The 18131-nt window shown below is 43.9% G+C and overlaps 2 protein-coding genes across 4 annotated transcripts in view; one reads left to right on the forward strand and one right to left on the reverse strand.

The window, feature by feature from the left end:
* Positions 1–18131, forward strand: part of nmdyn-D6 (nucleoside diphosphate kinase 6) — a 57598-nt gene that overhangs the window by 21983 nt on the left and 17484 nt on the right. Inside the window, exon 2 of one of the 2 annotated variants that reach the window (XM_015186192.2) lies at positions 429–456. The exons of the other annotated variant lie outside the window; for it this stretch is intronic. Within the exon in view, the coding sequence (XP_015041678.1) occupies positions 429–441 (13 nt within the window). The 3' untranslated portion in view covers positions 442–456. Of the gene's footprint in view, positions 1–428; positions 457–18131 lie in introns of those variants that run through there. 2 annotated transcript variants of the gene reach the window in all.
* NetA (Netrin-A) overlaps positions 3317–18131 on the reverse strand; it is a 44289-nt gene continuing 29474 nt past the window's right edge. Inside the window, exons 3-7 of one of the 2 annotated variants that reach the window (XM_033381537.1) lie at positions 8263–8412; positions 7986–8135; positions 3976–4041; positions 3527–3890; positions 3317–3458 (exon numbers count right to left, since the gene is read on the reverse strand). In XM_033381537.1, coding sequence (XP_033237428.1) covers positions 3317–3458; positions 3527–3890; positions 3976–4041; positions 7986–8135; positions 8263–8412 — 872 coding nt within the window. Of the gene's footprint in view, positions 3459–3526; positions 3891–3975; positions 4042–7981; positions 8136–8262; positions 8413–18131 lie in introns of both variants that reach the window. The other variant, XM_033381538.1, reaches the window with a different exon arrangement.

Below are 18131 nucleotides of genomic sequence, written 5' to 3' on the forward strand. Positions count from 1 at the left end.
ATTTCTATTCAGCTTGCTTTATTGCCATCTCTTGTCACTCAAAACGAATTCACATCCAATCCTTTCTTAGTGCGTGTTTAAGAAACAGAGGTTCTAGATCTGTTCGTTGGATACTACTCACCCATACTACTGAAGCCATGGAACAACCCGATATTTAAATATTTATTCAAAGAAAACAAAGTGTTTATGCTTATTTAACGGAATTAGTAACCCAATTCTCTATCTGCCACCGAGACATAAACAAAGTGATACATTTGATAGGACTTTGTGACCGCCGCGGCGCCTTTGCTGTGTCGAACCGTCGAACTTGCCTCGAAATCCAATCGTGTTTATGCCACTGCCGAGGCAGAAGAAGAAAAATTACGCAAACAAACAATTAACCAGAAGGAAAAATAACCCCAAGACTTTTAACTCTTCGATTGCTATAGCTCTTCTTTTTAGGGATCCTGCCCGTTGAGATACCATCTCAAGAACAACAGATTCTCTGAAGGGAAACAGACAACATGAGAACATATTCCACACTTTACCAGGGAAGGTCCTACAATCCCATCTCGACTTCCGACTGCTCTAATACCTGAACCCAAAGCCTGAAGGATAGTTCCGATTCTGATCAAGAATGTATACTATATATATTATTATCTGCGCTACAAAGTTCTGTAATAAATATGACTATTTTCTGTAGGGTGCCGGCAATGCCTCAGGCGTGAGCAAATTATGCTGAATCTACAACATTTCAATTGTTCTCTTTGTTTAGTTTTCGTTGTGTTTTGCTTTTATACCCTACACTCGTAGCTTTCTGGGGTATTTCTAATAGCTTGCCAATACATTTCACAAAATTTTCGACAGAGTGCAGTCATTTTAATAACGATCTGAGATGTATTTCTGTAAGAGTTCATAGAAATATTAGCTTTCTTACAGCAATAGTTATTTTGTTTTTATAAATATTTGTATTTTATGTGAGTACTGGGCATATCATAGACGCAACAGCTTTCTTACAATAAATAAAATTAAATCGATGAATTAATTTGTATTTTTTGGATTGGTATCCCCTTTGGTGCTGTCATCTAATCCGATATTATATCTTGTTACAGTTTTATACACATTTTAAAAGCAGTTTAGGAATCACTTCTATAGGAAAATTAATTAAATTTAATCTAGACATACTCTCGATGATCGAAATAGTCATTCAATATTTTCTAAGGAATATTCATATTCTCAGTTATATTTACCAAAAGGTTTGGTTTCTTAAAGCTCAATAAATTAGTCCTAAAAGCAAATTATAAACGATAAAACGAAATATACAATGTGTAGAATTGATTATTGCTGTGAGTTTTGCATATCCTGGAGCATCCCCTACTTTGCATAGGGGAGCTAGCTAGGGTATCCTGTTTCTGAAGTGGCGCATGACATAATAAGCCAATTAAATATAAAACTTTTCGATCTAGCCTAAGGAATGATTTCTTGTATCAGTATCTCATCATCGCGGTATTCAAATTACTTCTCATGCGCCCAAAATTCGTCCCAACAGATGAATCCCTTGACATGGTACTCGCCTCTGGGGCGGCGGGAATGTAGGAGCCGAATGGTTGTGAATTACGACGAAGTTGCATCATATCTATCGTTTTTGATATTCGGTTGAATATTACCAGCTAGCTAAGACCCTCAGCTCAGAACTCATTATTTTATCCAATTATTACATCAATGTCCTACAAGACTGGTTATTTTTAAGTTCTCATCTTTATTGGATTGTTTATAAAATAAGGTTTAAGCAAAACAGGCCAACAAAAATGTCCACTAAATTAATTTCCCTACATGGTAACTACACAATACTCTACACATTTCTTACATACTAACTACATTTTCATGTAATTATAAAAGGCGACACCTGAAGGGGAAATGTGTACGTTTGAAAAATATTTGCCGGTTTTTTTTCATATATGCCCCATGGAAGCGCCAGGGTGAAAAACCTCCGTTATCCACTTTTGACATGCTGGTTTACAGATATGTTTGAAAAAATTGAGATATTGATGGCAAACGACCAGAAATTCGATGCCGATCACGAATTAGTGTTTAATGTGGCCTGGGACATGGCTCAAAGTGGCATTTCTACACGGTTTCTACATTGCTGCATTGGCACGTCCTAAAATATACTGGAAAACACTATGCGAAGATACCATTTATACTTGAATATACCATTTTGAATGGAATTTACATTCATGAACAAACACAAGCACGAAAATTCCCATAAGAAGACATATACATACATATGTCCTGCAGAATAGACCAAACAACTTTTCGTGAAAAATTCTTGACTGGACGTCACTTAAAACTTCAAGGCCAGAGCTGCCACACTTTTAAATAAAGATTAGTAATCGACACAACGGCATACTTGATTGTGATGCCATATCGTGAAATAAAGATGAGTACTCGATATCATTGTTCGATAGATGACAAGGCTGCCATATAGATGTAATAATTTCCCGCCCACCGTTAGCATTTTAAAATGAAATTTAAATGAAAATAAAACCAAACGAGTTTTTAGCACTGTACAATATCTATTTATTATGATTTTCGATTCATATTTAAGTTTAATCTGTTGTTGTGAGTCATGCATGCATCGAAGTAGGTTGGGTCAGGTTAGGTTGAGGCGGCTACCGGGCTCGCACGGAGCCCGTCACACTTAGGCCGGCTTTGGCCCGTTGTGATACCGCTTAGGCTCTTCCCTTCCTGCGTTGTGAGTCTTCCTGTCAGCAATTATCCCATCCAGATGCTCTCACAAAGTTCGCATTCTTCCTGGGACATAGCTTGGACATGCATCGAAGTAATTCTTAAATTATAAATTATTGCTTATACGTGTTCCATTCACTTGTCGAAACTTATTTTGCTCCATTAATTGTTCACAAATGCTTAGACTGGGCTGACAGGAATCTTATATCTTACCAAAAAATAATACAAATCGTATAAGGTATATAGATTACATAGATTACATATACATATAGATACTTTCGTGTGTGTGTTGCTCGGATTGTGTTTCATAACAATTAAATAAATTAAATATTGCTAATTTGATCTTAAACTGCTACAAAATCTGGTTTCGATCATCAAAAAAAAAAAACAATAATAGATTTGATATTCTTTCAATTTGATTACCGTTCTGCTGCGGCTGCTGGTGCTGCTCTTTCCTTTCATTTCTTAAATGTAGCTCTAGAATCTACACATGGGGAAAGGACAAGATAGGGACACAAAACAGAGATGGCTTTTAGATGGTTTATAGATGGCTTGGCTTGGCTTGGCGTGGCTTGGAAGGGATTACGGATTACGCACAGGTGCGCGCTCTCCTCTGCAGACGCTTCATGCGCCGATACCAGTCCTCCTTCCATTCGATAACTATCGAGTGCGGCCCAATGCCCAGATACCCTGGTGGCGCCTCCGAATCTCGTCCCAAGATCAAATAGGATCTGCAAATTAGAAACGTTAACAAACCGAAAACTACCTCTCTCTCTCTCTCTCTGTCTCTGTCTCTTACCTGTTTACTCTGATCTTGGGGCAGCGACACTCGAGATTCTTAATCGGTATGATCCAGGTCATAGGACCTCGTTTTAGCATTGTATTCGGCATTCCATATGCGCCGATCCCCCCGCTGCTGCTCCCGGGACCTGATTTGGTGCGCTTGAATACGGCCTGGATTTGCAGATCGTACCGTACCGTCTCGCTGTCGTTGGGATAGTCCGCCCCCGCCGCCTGAAACTCGTACGCGTCCACCGCCCCCACCCCCGGATCCTGATCCATTTCGTAGTCCACGTCCGCGGGATCCATTGCGCGCCGATGCGCCTGCTCCCTGCTGGCCGCCTCGCTGCTCGTATCGCGACCAATTACTTTGGCCATTATTGCTGCAGAGGATAAGGAATATATATCGATTGTTTATCGAAATGCTATCGCTTGGTGGCAGCTATCGAGCTGCTATCGAACTCTTACCGTAGTCTCTTTTGCAGAACTTGTTGAGATTTAACCTTTTGGTGCTTACTTTGCATTTGCCGCATTCTAAAAACATATAGAGCGTATCCAAATTAGCAATGGAATGGCATATATTGATCGAATATACATATACATATACGATCCAACAATGAAATGAAGCTGAATGGGGAAAGCAATGGGGGTATCCGTGCTGTGCTGGTAATTAATGGTGGATAGGATTCTCAATGGAGTACATAAGCATATCCCACAATTTTATTCTTTCCTTTTTTCTCCCTGAATGCACCCCTCGCCCTCGCCCTTGCCCTTGCCCTTGCCCATCGCCTTACCCCTTGCCCTTCCGTTGGAGGGGCATTGGCATTCCACTCTTGTGTGTTTACAATTTAATTGCGAAATTTATGTCTTTATGGCCAATGCCAATTAGCAGAAAACACCAGAACACATCAGCCCCAAAGACTGCTCGATCAATTTTACATTAAGTCTGCCCTGCCCCGTGCCCGCCCCATGCCCGCCCCGTGCCCGCCCCATGCCACACCGCTTTCTGTTGTTTTGCCTTCGTGCCTCGGGGCCGACTTTTGTGGCGACTAAAATTAGCCAGAATGTTTTTGGTTTTGTTTTTGCTGCGAATTGCAATTTGCATTGCCATCGATCGATCGCAATGTCAAACGTGACACAATTGGAGGCAGGCAACTCGAACCACTTCGTGGCATACAGATGTGCATTAAATGAGGCTGAGGCAGGGTGAATCGATGGAGTCGACCGATAGATTCAATTGAAAATGGGGCTTTTCTTTGGCTATTTATGGCGTTTTGTTGGCCCGACTTTAGGGGGAATTTCCCCGTCTATGCACTTAGTGGCCAAACGATATTTATCGCCGTCATTTAAAGATCATTAGCCACGCCCCACGAGAGAACGAAAAGCCCCAGACAGGAGGCCACTGATAATGCATTTTATGAAAGCCAAATATCAATGAAATATTTATCAGATGCGACTTAAAGATTCGGCACTATTTAAATAGACTGCCCCTGTCTGTCAATCAGTTTTTGCCTCTCATTTTGATTGACTTTCTCACCCACACAAACCGAAAATCAGCCATAAATTTGCTCAGCATCCAATTAACATGACATTAAAATTGACCCACGACCCCCCACGGCCCGGGGCACGGCACCTCCTTCCGACTAACTTTAAATTGACTCAAACTCGAACAGAATCTGAAATTAATTTAATAAGATTATCAAATTATAAATTCATAATTAACATTCATGCTCGCCTGCCGAATGCTGCGAGACGGGGGCAGGCCGAGGGGGAGAGGCTTCGGTTTTGGTTGCCACAACCTCTGCATCGCTCACAGTACACACACACACTGTGCGGCACATTCAATGGGAGAAGGACGAACTTTTTGCGCCGTGCCTCTCGTCTCGTCTCGCCTCGTCTATGCATGTCTATGCGTGTCCTGTGTCTGACTCTGTGTCCATTTGCCTAACTGAGTTCTTGGTTACAAGAAAACGAACCAAACCAAAGCCAAACTTCCCCACCGACAACTTTTCCAACTTGCGCTTTTCTTTGCCGTTTGACAAATAAATTTAACAGGGGGGGGGGGGGGGGGGTCGGCCTCTTTAAACATGAACCCCCACCCGTAGCCCCCGTGTACTGTTGCTTGATTTGCATTTTCGGCATGATGGATAGCGATGGATAGTTGGTCCTTCAGCATTCTCGGTGCCACTTGATATGCGGCAATTGCAGCCTGGGGAAGCCACTGGAATCGATCCCTGTTGGGCAAGGACTCACCACCCGGGAAGTTTCCTGCAAGTTCCACTGCAAGTTCGGCTGGCTGTTGCTTTTGGCTAACTCCAGCTCTAACTACTTTCAGTTGACATTTAATTAAGGCCATTAGATGGTATAGTGTTTGGGTGTTGCACTATGGGATGCACTATATATGGAAAGAAATATGGAGAAACTACTTCGAAGAGCCCAGGGAAGCATTTTACATATCTGTTTATCTCAAATGGAATTATTTCCCATACAATCTCAAGTGAAACTCTGGCAAAAGCTCTTCTCAAGCATAACTATTTTGGGTGCCATTTTATGGGATGCCACAATTCCATTTATTTGTACACAGAACCCCTTCAAATCTGCTCTGATCAAAGCTTACTCAACAGCCAATCGCTTAAGCTCTGTAAATCCTTCCTCTCCCTTTGGGTCCTTTGATGACAGTGTGACTCGATTGTGATTATCGTCAATGCTGCATTTTCTGCGGCTGCTTAACCGTTCAGTCAATTTGTCATTGTACCCAATCCACTCCCTCAATCCAGCAATGCCACTCCCACCCTCTATATAAGTATTTAGTGAGGCCAGTCCATCTCCTACTTAAAGCCCCTGCAGTGTTGCAGAGCTCTTCCCACCGATATCCCCGCCGCCTGAGCAAATAGTTGCTGGCAATTAGCGGCGCCGCTTGGCAACACTGGTCGGTCACAGTGGAGCTAAAAAGTATGGTGCCACTGCTCTGGCTGCAGCTTATTCATGGAAAATTAAATAAAAAACTTTTTTAATACATTTGCTTTGCGAAGTTTTCGCCTGCTCTCTGTCATTCTATCTATACTGTTCGCCGCTGCTCTTTCTTTTCTTGTTTCCTTGTAGGTACATATATACCCTTTGCAGAAGGTATAATGATTTCTTGCAAAGCAAAAGACATAGGTGCTTTAGAGCAAAGACTTTAAAATAGCAAGATATTTCATCGGGGAATACATTCCATTTCAAGTGGGATATCCTTCGTCAATGCCTTGGTCTCCTGCGTCGATCCGAAGATCCTATTAGTCGCTCCCAAGAAAGCAAACAAAATACATGTTGCCTGTGCTTGATACAGCAAATTGATGCTATCCGAAGTGGAGAATTTCCAAAGATGGACATTTCAAGTGATCCAATGCCAAAAGCTACAGCTACAGCTATGCACTTTTTTGATCAAATCGGTTATGGAATTGTGTATTCTTGGGCTCTGCAAGGGTATCAGAAGCTTCGGTCCCTTTTTGGCAAGCCTTTCTCTCTTGTTTGGTGTGCTCTCTTCGCTCTCTCTCCTGATGTTGCTGCTGGTGCTGTTTTTTTGGCGCTTTAGTGAAAAGTTTGTTTAGCTTTTACTTGAGCACGCGCCACCTCGGAGAGTGGGAATGGGTGTGCGAGTGCGAGTGGGAGTGGGAGTGAGAGTGAGAGCTCTAGAGAGCGAGAGGCGAACGAAGCTTAGAGTATGATTTATGCTGCGTGGCGCATTTTGTTTGCTTGTTGCATCCCCATCCGCATCAACACTCTCCTGGGTGTTTTTTCTTCTTCTATTTTTTTTTTTTTTTTTTTTACTGGTAACTGTAACTAAAAGTTGCGTGCAAACATTTGCGTTGTCTGTTAAGTGCCGTTGTCTCTCCATTCAACACAAGCGCTCGCTCTGTCCTACTCCTCCTGGTTGTTGTACTCTTTGTTTTGCGCCGGAAAACCGACAACCGACTGCACTTTAGCGGATTTGTGTTTTCTCACCCATTTGAGAGGATTACAAAAGCGTTGAGGAAAGCGCCAGAGGAAGCTTTGAACGCGGACAGTGGCCATTCGATGAGTGAAAAGAGAGACGAAGGAATACTCGCTGGTGGCGTTTCCCATCCATTATCATATCTGAGCCCGTTCGAGAGGCGTGTGGATCGTGAGAGAGACCGCTAAGCCACAGGCTGTTAACGGAGAGCAGCAACAGGCTGTTAGCCCTGGCTGCCGCTGTTAGAGCAACAGCGATATCCAATGTTATTTAACAGTTGGTGGAAGCAAGCAGGGTATCCACTGTAAAACTACAGTGGAAGCAGGGCATCCCGTGTACATTCAGTAGTTGTAGAAAGGAAGGATCGCACGGAGGGATGCTTAGATTGGATCGGTTGGGAACGGCATAGGTGTTTGATTGGTGGGTGGTTTGTTGGATGGTTTGGCGGGGGTGTTAGCACACAACAACAGATAGATATGGATATGAGAGGAGAGCACTTACTTACCCCTGCCGCCCTCGGTGCGGTAGTATGGGGACTGGGCGGCCGCCGACGCGGAGGCGCCGCCACGATTATTGGCAACGTCTGGAGAGGCATCATCCGGTTCCGGTGCGGTATTCTGTGTGTCCAACATGTTGATCATGCGCGGAGGTTGCTCTGTGGAATAGAGTGTAGTAGATCCATGGGGAAAGGGTGAATATTTGTGATGAGAATAGGTTTAAAGATCACAACTTGGGATCGATTAAAGGAAGTATGTATATAGGTGCATATATTCTGTACTCACTTATGCATGGGGCAATGTGGGAGCGACTCTGTTGATAGCCACGTGCACATCGGTTGCAGGTCAGTCCGGTGACTCCGTCCTTGCAGGGACATTGACCGCTGGTGCTGTTGCAGATCTTACCAGACGAACCGATCGGATGGCACTCGCAGGCTGGAGGGGATACAAAGCGAAAGAAAACAATCAATGGCAGCGGCAGTGGCAGATAAAGATGCAAATGCAGATGTCGATGCCGAGGTAGAGGTAGAGGGAAACCGGACAACAAGATTCAGATGTTGTTGGCAGATTTTCGGGATCGTGTTGAGAGCTTAATGGACCCGGTCAGCACTTCAAAGCCCCGGCGATTGCTATCTGAACAATACGATTGCCAAATGGTAGCCATGCCTGGGTCTGGGGTCCACTTGAGTTTTACTTAAAGTTCTTTCAAGTTCTCCCATCCCTTCGGCACATTCGTTTATGAGCCGCGGAAATGTGCATTAACAGATACGATTACGGATTACGGATTGCGGATCCCGGATATTTGCATTCCCTTTGTCCAGTGCAAGCACGCTGCCAGCAAAAGGCCGTGTCCGTACGGCGGACAGTCCACCGGTTAATTGCGAATCAAAGTGTGAAAGTGTGAAATTGCTCGCCAAGCATGACATCTTTCTCATTGGCCCAACTGCCTACAGCCTGTAGCCTGTGGACTGGAACAGACATAAGAGAGAGCCCACAGGGCACTGTCAAGGGTCCGTAGGACCTCTGTCCGTGGTTATCTCCAGGATTCATCCACTCATGGATGCTTCAATAGGAATCTTTGGCAGTTTAAGTTCCAAATAAATTGTATGATTTTACTGGAACTGTCGCTGAATATTTGTCAGAGATATAACTATATTGTATCTAAGAGATTAGAGATACATCATTTTTGTGGTGGATTCCGACCCCGTAAAGTATATATATTCTTGATTAAAGGCCCAGTCGATATAGCCCATAAAAGTAGTATAACTGTATAGAAAATATAGAAATCCGTTCACATCTTTCCACTTTTCTCTGCCCCAGATCCCAGCCAAATGAAGTTTAGTTCTCTGCTTCTACAAAAATATGTTTCATTCCCCCTCCACTCCTCCCAGCGGCCACTTTGAGGGCACAAAGGAAAGCAGACTCCTTTCGGCATTGAGGGAAAGCGAAAAGAGTAAACTTCATCTTTTATTTCACATTTTTAGCTCTGTTTCTCGGTAGCTTTTTGGGGGTCTTATGTGTGTCATGTGTCGTTTGGCGAGTACTCGTACTATTATGAAGGACTTTGCAGTTGTTTCTTTGTCATTCCTTCCATTTGAGAGGAGCACAGCACAGCACAGCACAGCACAGACCAGCACTCCACAGGCACAAAGGGAGAGACAAATGCTCGTTCTCCCCTTTTTACTCGTTTGTTTAGTTAATAAGCCGCTTTTGGCCACATTTAATGGGTCTTTGCGCTTGCCTCGTTTGGCCCAGAAGCTGTTGCATATTTAAAGATTTAACTTGTGTGCAGACACAGCATGGTGCTTGGGGCATGGCGCACGGCGCATGGGGCATGGGGCATGGGCCTATGTTCAGGAGTAGTTATAGGCCATTGCATTGAATCAACCATGTGTGTGTGTGTGTACATGTCTCGTATGTGTGTGTGTAGCTTGTGGCAACACCCACATATTAACTCACTTCTCTCCACCTCTGTTTCGCTCTGTCCCTCTCTACGGTTTCGTGAGTGCGTGCAACATTTGGTAATTTAATCCGATTTACAATAAATTAAATGCGATTTATATGCACACAGTGACACATCCGGATGATAACTACAACAACAACAACAACAACAACTACAACTACAACAATGACAACAGCAACAGACAATAATTACTTGCAACAACAGCAACAATATGGTGTGTCCATTGTTGCCCAGAGGGCAGTCCATGGAGTGGCCACAGTGGGACAAACGACTTGAGACTTTGGACCAAAAACCATACATGAAAGCCCGCTTTAAGGATCTGGCGTTTTATGGTTGAATATCGAGTTCCAATCTAACAGTTGAAATACTCGAGGGAGTGTTCAAAACAGAGGGACTTCTAGGAATTACTGGATAAACTTATTCTGGTAGAACTAATGAGGTATTATCCTGTCCTTACAGCAAAGATCAAATCTATTCCTATGCTACCAAATGAGTGCTTAAAGTATTCAAAGGTAAACAGCTGTGCCCAGACATTTTTCGACTAGATTTCAGAAGAAATTAAGTTGGTTTAGACTACCAAAAGCATTGTATTGAAGGAAGCTTCAAGAGTATTAAACATTTCACATAAACTGTCTGATTTATATTTGTCTTTGAACAGGCATTGGCTTAGACATTAACGGATATCCATGAGTCTGGAAATAATATCAGAAAAATATCTCTTAAAATCAAACCTATCTTTTGTGTCCTAGGCAGATCATGATTTTCACATTTGATAAACACAAATATACTTAGAGTCCACCGATTTCTTGTGCGACCTTTGACCACTGTGCCATACGGTGGACTGTCGGGCAACACAATCACAATATGACAATGCGAGTGGTGTGTGCGGCGTGGCGCGCTATCTGTGAACAGTGGACATCGAAGTGTGGAGGGGAAATGGAGGCCGGGGTCTCGCAGCTCTCGGCAAAAGCCTGAAAAAAGGCACCACATAGCCCCAACGGTGGAGAGGGAAGAGCGTTGCGAACGAGTTCATTACGCATCCCCACATCGCGGCATTGGAATCCATTTCTCCACCCATAACCCTGCCATATCCGATATCCCATGGCCATAACCCTTCCGTATTCGTATCCCTGGCGCATTCCATATGCTCCACTCTGCTCCACTCTACAGTTATCTTCTCATTTTCCATTTTCCATTTCCCATTCGCGTGGGGATTCGCCCGTATGTGTGTGGTGTGTGTGTGTTTTTCTTTTCGTGTGGTCCATTGACCGAGCAGAAGATTATGAATTTTCATTATAACGAGCCAACAGAGAATCCATTCGAGTAGCTCCATTTTCGGATAGTTGGCGCCCTCCCCATCCCCCTCCCCCACCGCATTTGCATTTCTATTTAATTATCGGAATGGAGGGATAGGGATCCATCCTTGATGATTCAGCTTTTGCCAGCGTCAGAGGGGGGGAGAGCTCTTCCCTCCATTCACTCTGCCTCTGATTTTTACTCAAAGCTGAGGTTCGAATGCGACCCCGAATGGCGGGAGGCCTTGAATCATTTTGACTCTCAAGGAAGACAAAGAGTCTGGTGCTTTGCTGCAGCCTCTGCAGACGGGGCTCTCGTGTAACCTGTCATTTGTGGCCGCTTATCCAGATCGATTCAGGTCAGGGTTCCTCGAAATAAATGAGCCTCCGAATGGGAATGCGACACAAATGAATCATTTAGGCCAGAAGAATGGGTTTCCCCCGCTGCGAAAGTCGTTGAATGATCATTCAAGGGAATGCCCTTGCTACGATATAATTCCAACAGGATAGGGATTAACTTTATCCACTTATTCAATGTCCCTGGCATGGTCAATATTCAATCAGAAGCAAAAAGCAAATGCGTCATGAAATTTCCTCTTTTTTTCCACCCACACCCACAAGTACCTTCATTTCCTTGATTACCAAAACAGAAGATTGAATCTTGATTCATGATTCATAAATTCAAGTACAATACTCGCTTTGCATTTGCCATCAAAGCGTTAACATAAATTATGAATTCAATTATGATTGATTCATTTTTCCTGCTGCATTATTCACTCTCCACCTTGCTCATTAGATCATCGATTGGAAACGAATTTCTCCTGGAATATTACGCCATTTGAATGGCTCATTAGAGTCTTGAGTACTATACACAATATATTCCAGGGATATGAGATATATATATCCGATGTGTACACATGTTTATTCACAGGTAAGTTTTTTATGGCAGCTGCCAGACACACGGTGCATGTATTTTTATATCAATCATTCGCACAATGACTGGCATACATTTTCGAGTGCGAGTATGCCCCGAAAATTTCCCCCCACCTCGAATTTTTCCGCTTCGTTTCGGTGCTTTTACCTTACTCATTTGGCATTTTCCAATTTCCATTTTCCATTTCCAGTTAGTCTTAAAAGCATCGTGTGCAACTTTATTTATTTTCCTTGGCTCTGGCTCCAGCACAGAAAATTAATTAAGCAAAAGCTGAACGCTCTCATACTCGAATTCACAGAAAAAGCATTCAAAACTAAACAGAAATTATAACAAAAAGAGAGAGGGCTATTCTAGATAGATTTCGGATATGAGGATACCCAAAGAAACCACCGTGATCGTTGTGAGACGCGGCAAGGGCCGCGGCTCTCCTTATGTACCCGATAGTCAGTCCAAATAACAAATATGTCCCCAGTACTCTTTGAGTATCGGTTATAAAAGGAAAGGTATACCCTTAGGTACCTCCAGATGTTAGGGTATGATCATTCTCCTGGTGTACTCAATAGTATACTCATATCTACGGATATACTTGATGTATCTATACTTTATGAGGTCAAAGCTTCCACCTGCCCGGGACTCATCTGGTGAGAATCATAATACCCCGTGAGAAACAGGGTACAGCAAAGCACTGCGCCAAGTGTAAACATCATAAAACAAATCAAGCGCAATATGTTATTGTTTATTTCAAGTTTGCGCAAGCGAATCCTCCCACACATAACCGGCCCTCCCCCTCCCCGTCCCCATCCCCCTCCCATTGCCCCGGCCAGTGGCAAGTGCCTTACACAAATTCACCGCAAAAGTCTCTTCCTCGACCATCAATTGCCATAAAATATGTTACCCAAAAAGCCGTTCTAGTCCAGAGGAAAAGAGGGAAAAACTGTTGGCCAGCACACAGCTAGGCAGCCTTTTGCTGCTGCTTCGGCCTTTCGGCTGCTGCTCTGCTGCTCTGCTGTTTGTTATTATTAGAGAGGCCAAAATCCCCGAGAATAATGCAATTTTCCAAAGAAAAACCAAACAGAACTGAAGAATTATGAAGAAGATATCCCAGACCAATCGAATGATTTGCAGTGAGAGATTACACCTGACCACGTGCCATGGAGTGCTATGGAGCTGGGGGATCCATCCGAGTAGTTTGTTGGAACATTAACCAGAACCCCCATTGGATCGTACGGACAGCGATGATTCATGGGGGGGGGAGAGTGTATCCAGAAGATTGTTGTAGGGTAAAGACTAGAATAGTCCTTGCCCTTTGGTGAACTCTCCTTCCATTCATCCTTAGGTTTATGGCTAATTTCGGCACTCTATTCATTCAGGCGCCTAAGCCGTGATTCAGTTGAACGATCTACCAATTGTTCATGAATTTAAATGAGCAATTCGATTTGGCCCCAGGCCCCAACCCCCCAGTAAAGCCGGTTCAAAAGGCGATTCACCTTTTTGCTCATTTCACACTTGAGTCCGGGCGATGGCGATGGCGAAGGCGGAACTTTCCTCGGTCTTATTAATAAATCAAAGGCTTCGCACGACGACGCGACACTCCAAGGAAAAGTTGTGCCCCCATTTTCCACCCTCACCCCTCCCGCTCGCCACTGGGAAAGGAAAAAAGTTTATCGCGGTTGCAACTGGCGCAAAGTTCGCTCAACTTTTGGCCGATGCCAAATGAGCAGCGATGAGGAGGGGGGGTGCGGCTCTGTGTGGGATTTGGCTCTGTGTGTAGGCGGCAGGCATCTCCATCTTGCTACAATATTCGTGTTGCATGTACAAAGTTTTTCCGTCTGCCGTTTTGCCGTTTTCCCGTTTGCCAGTTTGCCAGGTGAAAGACTGAAGACAGAGGATGTCTGAGGCACGCCAGACGGATGGGGCAAGAAAGTTTTCGCGCTTTTCAAATTGTGCGTTAAAGATTGAGGCGCTTGAAGCGCACTGTCACAGAAACAGACACAGAAATAGGCGGAAGGGGGAAAGTGAGAGAAAGGGATGGGTGCTGAGGCAGAGAGAGTGAGAAGTCGTAAGAGATCTGAATGGGCCTATTGAAAATCAAACGATGCGCAGTAAAGTAGGCAATGCCAAAACCAAATTGTTACCAAACTCTCCCTCTCCTCGCTCGGAAGTGCAACGTTTCGGAAAATCATTTTCCAACTGTTCGCCAGCAGGGTGTGTCGAGGGGGCAGTAGAGGGGGAGAGAGTTTTCCCTCGGGGGGGGCAAGGGAAAAGTGGTTTTTGGGAAATGGCAGCGCCGCCAATTTGACGCTCGAACAATTTGCACAGCTTTAAATGTCAACTCGCATGCAAAATGTCATAATTCAAATTGGGCAGATTGCCGGCCACGCCCACAAACAAGCCCCATCCTTCAAGGGACAAGCGCAGGGTGGGGGGCTGGACCAAGAGCGGGGTGACCTGACGGGGCTTTGCTGTTTGCTGACCGGAAAGTACTCTATAATAGGAGGATGCAAATATGTAAATGACTCAGAAAATGGCAGATGTCAAATTGAGAATAAAGTATTTCCTTGGCTATATTTCAGGGAAATGCGATTCATAATGGATCTAAGAACTACATCATGACTTCTAAAGAAGAACTCTGGATTCGGTAAAGGGAAAAATCCCTTTAAACATGAACAAATCTTCCTCTTATCTGAATGGAATCAGGGCTCTTAGTAACACAATAAAATACAATATATAAGGGATACTTTTTGGCTTTGTAGTATGGAAAAGTATTTGTAACTTGCCTAAAATCACGAAGATATCAATATAGCCTCGAAGAACTCATCTCTCCTTTCCATCTAAATTTGTAAAGATACTATATCTTCTCCTTTCTAGGGCATTTCCAGTTCGTCGGAGCACCCGAAAGTTCTGTTGATTTTCTATCAATTTTTGTTTTTGGTTTTTGGGTTTATTGTTTTGCTGTTTTGCTTTTGTCATAGAAAATGTTTGGATATTTCCGTGGCACAGGGCACATGAGCTTTTATTGCTTTGGCAGCACAAAATTTGTCACGCCGCTTAGACCTCCCTCTCCCCTTTCTTGATGGGGGGGGAGCCCCACCCATCCCCGCCCCCTGCGTGAGCAGCGTTACAGGCAGATGTAATAGATTTTTCCAGCTTAGTTTTTAAAACCACCTTGGCTTAGTGCCTCTCCTGTGCTGTGCTGTCCTACCCCGTCCTGTCTCTCCCCCTTGTGTGGGGTGGTGTGGTGTGGGAGTATGATAAATGCATTTCGTTTTGGTATTTTCCGTAAATTTCAATTAAGTTGCGGGGAGCAACAACCCTCGTGGGTGGATAGCCTTTAACCTTTAACCGATTTGTTACAGTTGCATAGGCGCTCACTTTTATGAAATTCTAATGAAGTCTGACGGGGGGAATTCCATTCCTCCCCCAAATGTTCATGGATGATGTTCATAGATGTCCTTTGCCCCGGCTGCGTTTCATGAACTTTTTCGGGCAATAAAGAAACTTTTTTTTGTCTTTTAATTGCCATTGCCTGCTGTGACCTCTATACGTACGTATGTATATGCCATATATTGTATATCCTGCTGGATATCCTGCCGCACATTTGGCCATGTTATTGCTGTAACATTTCGCACGTGACTTTCTGATTTTATGGCTTTTAATTTCACGTATTTAGTTACGGATAATGTTAATTGTATTCGAAGTCACGCCCAACACAACGCCCTGCCCACCCCCACCCCCACCCCCACATTCGCGCGAGTCCCAGAGTCTTTTGTTGTGCCCGGAATGTCCCTGGCAGTGGGGGAGGCTTTCAATTGTATTCGACTACAATGGCATGGATATATGTGTTATATGATATGATAATGGTGGGATGGCCCGCGGTTAATCTATAAGAATTCGATTGGCAATTAGGGATTTATGATGTGTGAGTGCCCGAAGGCAGCAGATTCTCTGAGCACGGAACTCGACTTTCAGATGATCTATGCTAAAAGAAATTTGCCACAATGTATCCTTTAGTTTACTTATTACCCAAGTCCCATGGTTGGAGTTTCTTCTTTGGGGCTTATTCGTTCCAAAGAGCAATATCCTGGCTTGTAGGGCAACCAATATTCGATTGACAGATGCCTTTGTTGCCATTTGTGACATGCAAATTTAATGATGTCAACGATGATGGCAATAAGGCAATAAAGCAGGAGGGTATACCTTCTCGGAGCCCTAGCCGGGGGGCCAGACTTTAATTATCAAAAGAGCTGCTGCTGCAACAACTGCAACAAATTGAGAGCCAACAGCAACAACCATGACAGGCAGGCAGCAGGCGGCAGGCAAATGAATAATGATTCGTTTACTGGCAGGATTCCCACTCATTGGGCAAATAATAATATGTAATTTTCCGGTCATTGAAACATTTTGCACAAATAAGGAAATTGACTGGGGCCCCTAGACGAAATGACTTTGACAGCACATGTCCACGTGTCCCACTGTGTACGTGAGTGTGTCTGTGTCTGTATCTAGGGGCGTGTGTGTGCTCAATGTGTGTGTAATGGTCTGTCCCATCGCCCCACCCTCATCTCCCCGCGTCTGTCTGTGCGACGATGAGTTATGGCTCTGCCAAAGCCTGACTCGATCCGACTCTTTCCCCCCACGCTCCCACCAAGTAAATAATTTGAATATTTAAATTAAATCAACTCGAAAATCATCATCAGCACTCAGACAAATATAGTTTTGCGGAAGTGCTGCCACCCCCTTGCCAGAGAGCACCTCTCTGGGGCCTAATCTTTTCCATTTTAGTCCGCAATCGAAATGACTTCAAGGCGTTAATTATAATGCGAGACATGCCACCAGAATGGGATGGGAATGGTACGATGATGAGTGCGTGTGTATGCAATATAATTTTGATAGGTAAAAGTTACGAGCTCTCAAGGTGATTCGCTTGGCGGAGGCAGTAAACTTCTACTTCGTATGTGACATCAAGAAACAACTCGAAAGAAGCACACACATTAAAAAGAGATTGACTCTGACAGTGTGCTCCCGTATATAAGAATGATTTGAAATGTCCAAAGGATAAACCTTTAAAAAAGGAGCAGATCAAAGTGGGATCAAAGGTTCCTTGAACAAATTTGGCCCACGAAAACATTCTAGAATAAACAATCTTTCCAAACAGATGTCCATTGGACGTCAAGATCAGGCCCATCGATAAGCTTTAAATATCCAAAATAAACATGTATACGAGTAGTATTCCATCCATAGATGACGTGAATGATCTTGAAAATGTACAAAGAAAAATTGCATAAGAAAACATTTGCTTGATTTACTTTCTTTTTGTTTTGTGACAAAAAGCCATTAGTGATGTGCATACTTGAGATGTGGAATGAAATAAATCATTGAAAGCATTCTCGACGTCAAAGTCCTGTCCTCTGACAGATTCTGCATCAGCTGGAAGACATGGCTGTGGCTCCTGCCTTACTTGCCAAAAGACTTTCCACAACAATTTCGGTTGACTAATTGAAAGTTCAGACAGTCAGGGGCGGGGACTGGAGGGGACTGGAGGGGAGATGGGGACTGCAACATTTGGCAAATGGCAAAACATGACGTAAAACATTTTGACAACAAGAGAAAGAGAAGGAGAAGCCGAAGCCGAAACCAAAGCAACCAAAAACAATGGAACGGAGGCAACTGTAAGGCGAGAATGTAAAAATGTTTCTTAACAAATTGCACGCTTCTCAAAATTAAAATGAATAAATTTTTTATTGGCCGCTCGCAGAAGGCACCAAAAAAAAGGGCAGGAGGGAGAGACGACAACGATGAAGGCGATTAAACTTAAAAATTGTCACAGCGGCGCCTTTTGTCTCTGATCTGAATCGGACTCTGAATCCGAACTCGAATCCGGATCCGGTGTGTGGGCGATTGCTGATGCTGGCGGTGCACTTATTTACGATGTGGTTCGGCTCTGACTTTGGCGGATAATTAA

Source organism: Drosophila pseudoobscura, chromosome X, assembly GCF_009870125.1.
Source record: "Drosophila pseudoobscura strain MV-25-SWS-2005 chromosome X, UCI_Dpse_MV25, whole genome shotgun sequence".
Taxonomy (NCBI): Eukaryota; Metazoa; Arthropoda; class Insecta; order Diptera; family Drosophilidae; genus Drosophila; species Drosophila pseudoobscura.